The following is a 12,732-nucleotide window of genomic DNA, read 5'->3' on the forward strand; positions in this document are numbered from 1 at the left end:
GCATTTCATAGTCAGTAACCAAGCAGACCAAAAAGCTCAGTAAGCTGTAAAATTGTGCAGGTATGGCAAAGCTTGCAGTAAATTCAATTTGTATCACCCTCTTTGAAAAAATATGGGAGGGGGGAGGGGGGATTTCTTATTGTAGGTGAAGAATTTTTGTACACCTTTTTTGTCTGGTGGTAATGTGTAGGTGAACCAAATTTATTAAATGGTCGCACAGCAGTTCATAAATCTGTGCAGGTACACATTTTCTGAAATTTCCTTCTATACGCAAACCAAAAAGCTAAGCTAAATCTGGAGTATTTTTGCAGCTTTTTGGTGTTTTATGTGTAAAATTTGCAACTTTTAAGAAAAGTTGCAGTTGATACATTCATTACCACTGCAAAAGAGCTGGTCTGTACACAATTTAAAAAAAGAACCGTGTAAACCAAAAAGTAGCAAAAAAGAAAAAGAGCAAAAAAGCAGACTTTAGAAGCCTAAGTGCACATGGACATGAGCAGCACACACATTTCTTTACACCTGCCCCAATTTTAGCTGTGTAGAGTCTGCATTCTCATACTTACCATTAGTCTGGACTTTTACGGACGGTGTCATGCTAGTATTTAACTCCAGCTTAATAAAGTGGCACAGATTTATCAAGTTGTGAGAGAAAAAATTTAGTGAATTTTCCACAGCAACCAATCACAGCTCAGCTTTCACTTTACCAGAGCTCATTAGCTTATTAAATGTGTATAAATGTTCCAGTCTCACTTCCGATATGGAGATATTTTATTGAAAATTGGTACACGTGTTACTGATATGTCATCAAAAAATATAGGATAATTACATTTACTCTAACCCACCCCTATTTGCAAGTGTCATGATTATATCTAAAGTCCTATGCAAGTCTATGGGACATTTGGTACCTTACTCCACAAGCTCCACTCTGCAGGTCTTGGCGAATTTGGCAGTCCAGCTTGAAAGCCAAACCCCTTTGTTTTAACTGAAGGCCAAAAACTAAATTTTTGCCTGACATACCCACATTACAGGTCCTTCAACCACAATCTCTTCATCACAGCTCAGTCACACCTTACACCACAAAAGTGTGGACATGTGTAGATGCGGCTTGCAAGCCACACCCCCTCCCCACATGCCTCACAAAGTCACGCACCTTCTATTTTTGGCCTAAAATCTCTTTATCACAGTTCAGTCTCACCTGAAGATAGGACATGAGGATGGGATAGGAGTTGTCATTGTTGCTTTTCCTCTCCCATAAGGTTAAAGGAGTACTCCGCTGCCCTGCTTCCATGCCCCCTTCCCATAGACTTTCGTTGAGGGGGCGGGCGTGACTTCAAGAGGGGCGGCCCTGAACACGGAAGCCCGCACACAGCGTTCGGAACAATAAACTTCCGGATGCTGGGGAGCAGAGCTCTGGAAGCAGGGCAACGGAGTACCCCTTTAAGGTAGTCAGAAAAATGTATCCTCTTGGGGTCCAGACCTGTACGCCCTTAGCCACCTCCCTTTCTATAATGCGGAGCAAAGTCATAGCGGGTCGGGCCCGGCCTCTAACAATGGCCGGGACCTGTGGCTAATAGCGTGCGGCACTGATCGCGGTCCAGTGCGCTATGAACCCTTTAGCTGCAGCATTCAAAGCTGATTGCCACGGCTAAAGCGAAACTAAAATGTTCCCGGCAGCTCAGTTAGGCTGATCGGAACTATCGTGATAAAATAGTGAAGTCCCGATCAGCTAGGACGTAGCAGGAGGGTGCCTTACCTGCCTCCTGGGTGTTCAATCGCCAAATGACTGCTCCGTGCCTGAGATCCAGGCTGGAGCAGTCAAGCGCTGATATCAATGATCAATTCAAAGCTATGACTTTGCAGTGATCAGTGTAAGAGATCAGTGTGTGCAGTGTTATAGCCCCCTATGGGAGCTATAACACTGCAAAAAAAATGTGTGAAAAAAAAGTTAATAAAGATCATTTAACCCCTTCCCTAATAAAAGTTTGAATCCACCCCTTTTCCCATTTAAAAAAAAAAAAAATGTGTAAATAAAAATAAACATATGTGGTATTTCCGCATGCGGAAATGTCCGAATTATAAAAATATATGGTTAATTAAACCACACGTTCGATGGCGTACGCGCAAAAAAATTCCAAAGTCCAAAATAGTGCATTTTTGGTCACTTTTTATTTAATGAAAAAATGAATAAAAAGCGATCCAAAAGTCCGATCAATACAAAAGTCCGCTAAAAACTTCAGATCACGGCGCAAAAAAAAAGAGCCCTTATAAAGCCCCATACGTGGAAATATAAAAAAGTTATAGGGGTCAGAAAAGGACAATTTTAAACATTTTTATTTTCGTGCATGTAGTTATGATTTTTTCCAGAAGTACGACAAAATCAAACCTACATAAGTAGGATATCATTGTGAACGTATGGACCTACAGAATAAAGAGAAGGTGTCATTTCTACTGAAAAATTTACTACGTAGAAACAGAAGCCTCCAAAAGTTACAAAATGCCATTTTTTCTTAAATTTTTTCTTCAATTATTTTATTTTTCCGTTTTGCCGTAGATTTTTGGGTAAAATGACTGATGTCAATACAAAGAAGAATTGGTGGAGCAAAAAATAAGCCATTATATGAAAGGGTTATGATTTTTAAAAGTGGAGGAGGAAAAAACGAAAGTACAAAAATGGAAAAAGCCTTGGTCCCCAAGGGGTTAAACAATGGAGCTACACAATTCAAAGGCAATCAAACAGGAAAAGTGTTCCAAATAAAAGGCTATATAAACTGCGTTCAACCTATATCATCTATCTAATTAAATGTAATTGTGGACTACAATACATCGGCCACACCTCTCAAACACTCAGAAATAGAATGAACAGATTTAATGTACTCCACAAATTCGAAAAACACAGTGTATCTCACCACGCCAATCAATCTCACAATAACGCCTTCTCGGATTTTACAATTACAGGTATAGAACAGATGTCAGAAAACAGTGTTGACAGATTTGAGACTCTAAGGGGAGAGTCGTACTGGATTTTTAAATGAAATCTTTAGTTCCACATGGCCTGAATAAGGGGCATCGAAAATATTTACTAATATACCATCACATCAAACCACGTTTCTCAATCAGTTATCCAGTATACAAATCCTCCCTTTATCTCTCTCCCTCTCTTACCTCCCCCCCCCCTTCTGATATTAATGTTACTCTCCATCCATCCTAGGTTGTCGGTATCTTAGATCCATTCTGTCAGATGTATTCACCACCTACATCCTTTTACATCATTGTAGTCTAATCCCCCATGCAATCATTCCATTCGTACAGTCAGGCCAACCAATATTCCTGTTCCCTCGAAAATCTACATCACCTCCATATTTAAATCAGTCATTCCCTCATAAAAACCTATTTATCAATATCTCATTATTCCCTTTCATATCATCATCGGTAGAGATGAGCAAAGTTACAGTGATTCGATTCGTCACGAAGTTCTTGGCTTGGTAGTTGATGACTTTAGCCTGGAAAAGGTGGATACAGTCCTAAATACTCTCTCCTAAGACTGTATCCACCTTTTCCAGCCCACCGGAGGACCTGAAAGCTGAACTAATTATGCAGGCTAAAGTCAGCAACTGCTGAGCCGAGAAGTTCGTGACGAATTGAATCACTGTAACTTCGCTCATCTCTAATCATCGTTGTGTGTTAATTTTACATTTCATTTTGGATAAAAATACTGACCAAAATGTGAAGCCAGCCTTATTTGGACTATTGTGTTCCTTTTTAATGCAGATAATCAGAACAAGACTGAACATTATCCACTCGTACTCCAGTAAAATGTTAAATGATCACTTCCTATACCACTACTTGAGGATAATACTCAAAGCTCATATGACAGATGCTAGTGGGCCCCAAGATAAGGGAGATATACAAGGAGTAGGATGACACAGGACTGCCACAATTTTCAATAGTATAAGACGTAGACAATAATGATTAAAGGAAACAGTCCAAAGTGTTTGTCAGTCCACAGGGTGTTCTGTATGTACCTGAAACAAACATCATGACATTTTGCAGAGAACACAGGGGCTAATTTCCTTCTCATCTCTACTATTGTCAGCTGGTAGATGACTATGGGGATGGGGCACAGCTAAAGAGGTGGGATTTCTTTGTCACCTAGTGCAGACTGAGGAGGGGGAAGGGGGTTAGAGGATGTCTTCTTCAGTCTGTCTTACTGTCAGACACTGATTTGTGAGGAGGGGGGAATTGTCTGATCTCCTGGGAAACAGGAAAAAATTATTCCATATATATATATATATATATATATATATATATATATATATATATATATATAATTTTTTTATATATGGAAACATATTTCTCAGTTTTTATAGCAATTGGAGACAAGATATAATCAAGGACTGGGAAAAGAAAGGGGGAGGGGGATTTTTAAGAATGAGTTAACTTTTTTTATTTTCTGCATTTATTTAGGATCTAAATATTAATGTGATTATTATTTAGATCTTCATAATATCCCTATGACAAGGACAAAATGGGTCTGTATTTGTAGACTCATTAGTAATAAACCATGTTTGTAAACAATAGTATTTAAAAAAGAACAGATTGTGTCCTTGTCGACATTAACAGGAGCAGTATTGTTTCCACAGACCCCCAACTATGACATTTAGAAGCTATAGCTACAAAAACAACTATAACATTATCTTAAATGGAAACATGTTTTTAAAGGATTATTTCGTTTCTCCAAAAATTGTCAACATGACAACAATGGACATGACTTCACAGTACTAAAGCGGAAAGTCTTGTGCACATAAATACCTTCTTCCTTTTATTAACCTCTTCATAAACTGTAATTGGGTTGAGCCAAAGCCCCCGCCCATTAGCTGCTGCTGTTGTATCTGGATGTGTTTATAATGAAGACTTACTGACAGGCCTGTGTATCAGCAAATGAAAAGCAGCCAGATTTCTTTTTTGTCTTCACGACAAGAGCTGTTCATCAACTGAAGAGTGCATGGGGGACAAAGTATATGAGAGTACCCAGAGGTCCGTAAAAGGAAAAAAAAAAACACAAGAAAACACTTCACTACTTCAAGTTCTCTGTCTAATGTACAAATTAACAGAAAGACAGACATATCATATTGAGGGCCTAGAAACAAAGGAATGGAGTAATTTAAAATGTTATATTTGTATGCTAAAAGAAGAATAAAGAAAACACAAAAAAGGTGACAAAAGCAAACCAAACAGGGAAGTTTAATATTTGGCAGTAGAACAGGTTGCTGAAGTTGTTTTGCTTATGTCAAGATAGATAGACAGATAGATTGATAGATATATAGATATGAGATAGATAGATAGATAGATAGATATGAGATAGATAGATATGAGATAGATAGATAGATAAATAAATAAATAGATATATAGATAGATAGATAGATAGATAGATAGACAGATATGAGATAGATAGATAGATAGATATGAGATAAATAGATAGATAGATAGATAGATATGAGATAGATAGATAGATAGATATGAGATAGATAGATAGATAGATAGACAGATATGAGATAGATAGATAGATAGATATGATATGCATTAATAGATAGATAGATAGATAGATAGATAGATAGATAGATAGATAAATAGATATGAGATAGATAGATAGATAGATAAACAGACAGACAGATAGATAAATATTTTATATTGGAAACTTGCAAATATGCAGTGTTAAAGAACTGGGCACTTTGTTAATAGATATTTACGTCCATTTACACTTCACAGGAGTGAGTCAAGTAGAATGGGAATTACATCTTGTCATTTGTAATGATAACCTCTACAGAAACAATCAAGCTGTAGATATGATGGAGTAACCTGGTGTGCTGAAAATCTTGCAATGTCCCCATCAGCTCAACAAAACTATTACTAAGACAAAACTGAGGATAAATAAGGAGACTTTGCTTATTATGCTGGTATTAATTTTCCCCTTAGGAGCTAATTAAGTTCCTTCTTGAAGCCAGGGGCTTGAAATAAAGCCACGGTATATTAACTCTGCAGTAGCCACTCAAGAAACTGGCATAGTGGGAGACTATGCAAGGAATATAGACATTCCAAACAATGGATTTTAATATATTTTGCCATTTGTCACATTGATGTGTTATACCTGACAATCATGCATAAATAACATTTGGGGAAAAAAAATCCGATTTCTTACACTTTTTATTTCACTGGTAATTTAAGGTACAATCAAATCTCTTCCCATATTCACTTTCATAAAAGTAGTCATCTCAGTGCTGCAAAATTATAGCATTTACAATTTTGGAAATAACAGTAAAAATTATAAAATAGCAAATAAATGACAATAGTAAAAAAATGATAAACAGTGACATATCAGAAGGCTGCATACAGATTACATCTGAACAGAATAAAAGGCATGAAAATATATTTTTATATATTGTGTATATACATTTATTATCTCTGTGTGTCTGTATGCACATTATTACATTAGGTATTACCGTATTTTATAACGTACATGGTTCCTTGAAGATGTTTCATTTTTTTGGCTAAAGTTCCCTTTTGAACATGCAACATTAAAAGATCAAACTTTAAAATATTCTATTAAACAAACATAAGACAGAACATAACCCTAACCCAAAATAAATTCTATAAATAAGTAAATAAAAAAACTAAAAATATACTACAATTTTTGATCATATTTTCTAATCTGCACAGACTTCTTTTGGCATAGGACTGGGATAGCTGGGTATCTGATTTGGAAATACAACAAACCATTAGACCCTCAAATAAGGATTAGGGACTTGAAGCATATGACATTTCGGCATTCACACCTACAGAGTATAATATTGAAAGTTGGATATACTTCTATCGCTTGTATTTGGGCCACGTTTTACAAGAGCAGAACAAGCATCAGACATGTAGCAGCCTTTATTTCCACAATCACTCAGAAATACAGAAAAATATTGATAACACCATCCTGCCACTGTGCTTTGTTAGATATTTCTGATGTTACCTAGAAGCCAATATACATGAAATCTCTATATGTATTCTCTACCGGTTGTTCAACTGAGACAAAGAAAATGATATGGAATAGGTGAGGTTAAAAACAGATGCTTAGATGACAATGACACATTGATTAAGGATGCAAACCAAAAGAAATATTTTTCTAAAAGTGCAATGTAATGAAATGATGGTTGATCTTACTAGTTCCTTCTCTGTTACAATAATAAAGTTTCTGAAGCAGGTGAACACTCAGTTAGATATGTGGGGTCTTGGATATTTCAAAGTGAAAAATGTCCCGTCTGAGTCTCTAAGTGCAGCTATTTTGGGTCAATAGCGAACAATCTCCCCTATGTCACTTGCTGCTCTAGGAAAAAAAAAGTCATTTTAAAGGGGGAATACCAGAAATCCAGAAAATGTTGAAAACTTCCATCCTCCCATCAAATTGCCTTTGTCTAGTTTTAGGTAAGCTCTGTCCCCTTTCTCCATTTGAATTATTACACCATTGCTCGCTGCTTCTCTTGTCACATCCTGGTCACCCGCAAAGGCAGAAATCACAGGCCATCCATTCAACATCAAGCTCACCTGAAGTGCAAAAAAAAAGCAGTAGTCAATATAGGCAACGCTATATGTAGAATAAACATATTGTAAAGGGCTCAGGAAGATGGAAAATGTGATTATACCAATGTGTCTAGATGATGATGGGTAATTGTCTGCAGTCTGGTGGACTTCCAACCTTCCAGATATGAACTAATCATTTCGTTATTTTGGAACAACCTGTGTTGCAGGAATCAAATCTCAAGGGTACAGCTGGCCACTTGGGCCTATTATTCATGGTATCTAATGTACAGAACAAAGACTCTATTGAGGAGCATGGTAGTATTTCCGAAGGGAAAGGCCATTCAGTCCAGCTGAGTGGAGTACAGTACTTAACTGATACTTGTATTGTTATAAAGCAATCCGAATCCTGGCCACCAGGAAAAAAAAGGAATTCTACTATGTGGCTGAAATATGCTAAATATATTTCCTTTACAAGGATGCACCTTCATTTTCACTTTTTAGTGACTGAAGAGATCTTTGTCATATCTATCTATTTTATCTTTATCTATCATCTTCTTTCTCATATAAATCTATCTACATATCTCTGTATTTTCATCTACCAATTAATATATATATATATATATATATATATATATATATATACACATATCTATATATCTATATATATATATATATATATATATATATATATATATATATTCTGTTTATCCCCTGAGCATGCATATGTGTGTGATATTAAAACTGAAAATGTTTAAATATTTTGCCTATTTATTTTGTAATGTTTTAATGTTTTTGTGGTTGCATTGTATATTGTTAGAGAATGCAGTAGGGTTACCTGCTGTCTTATACAAAAAATATGTATAATATATGTATATAGTGATGTGACAGCCCAAATAACAAATTCAGCTCTGCTACATAAGTACACCCTTTTCTGTTGACATATCTGACCAATGAAGGTGGACTGATAATCTAGGTCATAGGTCACATTATTAATCATTTAACCCTTTCAATGCAACTGCTATGGTAAAAAAAATAGCAGTTACATTGAAAGAGTTAAGACATTAATAATGTAATATCTGTGGTGCAATCTACAATTTCACTTTAATGCTGAAGCGCTGTTCATTCTAAATTCCTTGCTGCACATATTGCACTAAGCAGAAAGTCCAGATGTGTGCTTTCTAGACACAAATATTAAATGACCAGCGCATCACATTATGAAATTGCCTGACTCCAGAGACACCTTGCAATATTAATTCCCCACTAGCAGAACCGTACCTATCACTATCTCCCCCCCTTCTAAAATACAAGGGGGACCATTACCAAACATTTAGAGCTGATTTCTACATTGTAAATCACATTTCTGCACTTCAGACTTAGCAAAAAAACTAGATGGCCCCAAAAAGTCACAGTGACCCAGCAGCCAAATGCTATGATAGTTTGTCATAAACTTATACACAAGATGTTTCTGTTTATAGCATTCTTGCCAGAGATATATGGTATCTACGAGACTTGATGATGGACTTCACGTCATAACATGCCCATGTCACCAAGAAAGATTCTTTATGATTTATCACACCTGCTGCATAAATAGGACACATTAGCATATTATGCCTCATGAAACCAAATCCTGCTTGTTAGTGAACATATAGAGATAACAGATCAAAAGCAGTTCCATTAATATCTCCTGCACTCTGCCCAACACAGATGAGGTTTCTTAAATATAACACCCATTTTAGCACCCCATTTTCACGACCTGTTTGCAAATTACATTGTACACAAGGGTGAAAGGATAACAAACAGTCTTTTTTTTCTTATGGAAATTGATAGAATACAGAGTGATGCTCTGTTTTTATGAACTGAAGAAGGCATATGGCAGATGGGTAGGTAATAGGTGCTAGAAAGACTGTATGTGTGATACAGTATGGGCTGTACATTACTTACAACATGGCGATGCTGCAACTAGCAGGGGTTAACCACTTGACTGCAAAAAGACAGTGGTCAAATATAAATATTTATCTGTACTTAGGTGTTGAATATATTTTAGAATGGTAACTCAGGTTTTGTGTTTAGGAGTAATAAGAACTGTAGAGAGTGTACATGTACATGTAAATTGAAATAAGGTTATGTTCACGCATATATGCTGAAGATTTGATGCTGTGGATTTTATGCCGTATTCAATATTTATTTCTCTTGATTTACACAGCATTAAATCTGCATCATAAAACTTTCAGCGTATACATTATGTGTGGGCATACTCTAAGCATGGATTCACACCTATGCAGTTTTGATGCAGTTAATGGTGCAGTTTTTTTAACCAAAGCTACAAGTAGATAAAAAAAGATGGAACATGATAAAGACTCCCACTGTGTCCACTTTGATGTCAGGCGCAATATATTGCAATAAAAACCGCATGTGGGTAACTGGAGACAAAAATAAAGGATGATCCCAGCCTCACCTGAATGGTTTGACGATTGTACACCTTCACCACATGGAAATTGAAGCTGTAAATACCTTTTCTGGGGGATATGAAGGTGCTTCGTTCTGAATCAAAATTGCTTCCAATGTTTACCAATATCTAGAATTGTAAAAACAAAGAAAATCCAAGTTTAATGTCAACACAGATTAGTCAAAGCCTAAAGATTTCAGTATTTGTGAAAACTAAATAAAGGGCCTTGAATCGTTGTTCAACACTCTGCAAGCTGATATCTGAACCTGTCACATACAACACTTATGTTTCCTTGGAATGGGCAGAACTATTACCCACTTGTTAAAAATGTCTGTTGTACTAGATGTTTTTGTTTACTAAATATCCAAATTATATCTCAGAGAATTCTATATGTTCTAGGTGATAGTATATACAGGGGGCATGACTTGAAGACAGTGAATCATTTGACAATAAGCTGAAGATAACTGGTTATATTTTATAGCACCGCAGGACAGCTTTGTAGCATGTAAAAATGTTAATATAAACAGGAGTTTTTAGTTCAATTGGGGTCATAAAACCACCGGGATGATCAAACACTGCAGGATAGGTTTATTGCCATTATATATGGCCTACTGCTGTATACGGTGGAGTTCACAGCCTATCAATCTTAGGATGGTACTTAGTTGTGACTCCTGCACTGCTTAAATAAATGCCCTTTGCATACTACATCTATAGATCATATAGAGTAGATTAAACTGACAGAGTATTGGCCATTTCATGGAAATATGGAGCATTAGTGTTTAGTTACTAGATTGACCTTTTGGGTATTAGACTGGTAACTGGTAAGATAACTGGCTTGTATAAGCCATCCATAAGTAAGTACTGGCCTTTATTTCACTTATTCTTGACCTTTTTTAAGTAAATTATGATAATCCAAATGCAAAGCCACCTGATTTCCACGTGATCACTGAATGGGAGTCCTCTACAAAGTGTGTGGAGGAATGCAGGAATACATTGGTTGGTACCTGCCACCTCTTCAGATAATGTAAGCTCTCTAAACCAATGATATTAAATTCTCTGAAGATTTAGCTGCTGCTTTCAAAATATTTGTTAATGCCTCAGTTCCCCAATATTTAGTACATTAGAAAATTCAATATTTCACTAGATATTTCATTAGATCTTTTAGTTACGACAGCTAGATTTACTGCACAGTCTTAAGTACTACGATCACATGCATTCGAACACTTTCTTAGCCAATGTGAACAAAGAAAAGATCTGACAGTTAAGGGTTTCACGTGAACATGAAAGAAGCAGAGATGACAATAAGCCTCCGAACATCGGCTCTACACGCAGTTTTGATGCTAGAACTTGGCTTCTAGCCAATGGCTGTTCAATAATCCTTTTTTTTTCTATTATATATATAATTAATACATGGCGTGTTTTTTTTTTTTTTATTGTTAAAAGCAGTACTACAATGCAAACCTCTGGCATTGGGTTTGGAAGACTTTCTGGAAACACTAACTTTGGTATGGTGGCAATAAATTCAATGATTCATTTTAACTGCAAAAATGATTCATTTTACCATGCAAAAAAGAAAAAAAAATCATACCTGGACAGGCAGAACTAGACAGCCCAGTAATAACATTGCCTATGCTTAGGAATCTGCTGCACAACAGTACATGGTAACATCAACCTCCAGCACCTGCTCAACTGATAAGCATCACAATGACTTTCTAGCATGCATGCCATCAAACAAAGCACACTCTTCGTGTGTTGCTTACCTGGTCAAAGTATATAGTCATAGTTCTGTTACTCATCTCTGAGGGTTCATGGTTGGTGCTCCTGATGGCAGAGAAAGCCACTTTAGCACTTCCAGAGCGCACAGAGATGCCCAGTGCCGTGCCAGTTGGGTCAGCAGTCGGGTTAGAGTCACAAACCACCAGGCATTTACCTTCCAGTAGAATAGGTTCCGTTTCATTTTGACCACTGGTCATCCCTGCTAGCCATGCCAACCCCACCAGCACCAGCTCCAAGACCCACATTGCTATAGAAGCTTGCTGGGCAGTATAAGTAAAATGCTGAGCACTCTGAGATCCACTTGAGCACTCAGACACCTTAACGTTCCCCTTAGCTTCCAATTCTTCTCCCTTCTGCTTCTTGAAGGAAATATATATATATACCATCAACCTCTGTCGATGTCCAAGGAACCTTGTAGTTTGCACTTAATAGGGTTGAGCAGAGCTACTCTTAAAAGGCACTTTACCCACTTAGAGAGTGCTCTCCAGTGTGTCCATTTACCACCTGCTTCCTCCGGCTCTAAACACTCCGCTCCTACGACTGTCTGCCTTAGTATTTTAGCGCTTGCATTTCAGCTTTGCCCACTGCTGCGCCTTTGGATGAGCTCAAGACATAGTGCAGCTCCTGCTACAACATAGATGCATCCAATACTACAGAGCAGTGCTCAAAGATGCACGAGAGAGAAGGTGGGGGCCAGTCTGCAACCCCTCCTTCTCCACCGATCACCAATCCACATTCACAAGCCTTTACAGGGCAGCGAATCTTCAGCTGGGCTGCTTCCCTCCATGTGACAGCTGTGGCTTTGTTATACAAGTCAAAGGCAAGTGGTGACTGCTTCTTTTCCATTCTTACTCAGGTCTGAATATGGCAAATGGATCATTACTGCTCCATCTCCTTGCAGTGCTGCCAAGGTAAGTGAGAGCAGTAGATAACAGACACATACATCAGCA

The 12,732-nt window shown here is 37.2% G+C and overlaps 1 protein-coding gene across 1 annotated transcript; it reads right to left on the minus strand.

The window, feature by feature from the left end:
* Positions 1-6,183: 6,183 nt before the first annotated feature.
* CBLN1 (cerebellin 1 precursor) lies at positions 6,184-12,415 on the minus strand. Its single transcript, XM_056526328.1, has 3 exons — positions 11,767-12,415; positions 10,016-10,135; positions 6,184-7,584 (listed from the first exon to the last, which is right to left on the minus strand). The coding sequence occupies exons 1-3, from the start codon at positions 12,166-12,168 to the stop codon at positions 7,387-7,389; spliced, it is 720 nt and encodes a 239-aa protein (XP_056382303.1). The 5' UTR covers positions 12,169-12,415; the 3' UTR covers positions 6,184-7,386.
* Positions 12,416-12,732: the final 317 nt, after the last annotated feature.

Source organism: Hyla sarda, chromosome 6, assembly GCF_029499605.1.
Source record: "Hyla sarda isolate aHylSar1 chromosome 6, aHylSar1.hap1, whole genome shotgun sequence".
NCBI lineage: Eukaryota > Metazoa > Chordata > Amphibia > Anura > Hylidae > Hyla > Hyla sarda.

Bases quoted from the DNA above. Each gene is read 5' to 3' on its own strand.
- CBLN1 (XM_056526328.1), bottom strand. From the start codon at position 12,168: ATGGTATATATATATATTTCCTTCAAGAAGCAGAAGGGAGAAGAATTG. The intron at 10,136-11,766 runs GTAAGCAACACA...TTACAATTCTAG, and splicing joins TGACTATATACTTTGACCAG to ATATTGGTAAACATTGGAAG. The intron at 7,585-10,015 runs GTGAGGCTGGGA...TTTGCACTTCAG, and splicing joins ACAATCGTCAAACCATTCAG to GTGAGCTTGATGTTGAATGG.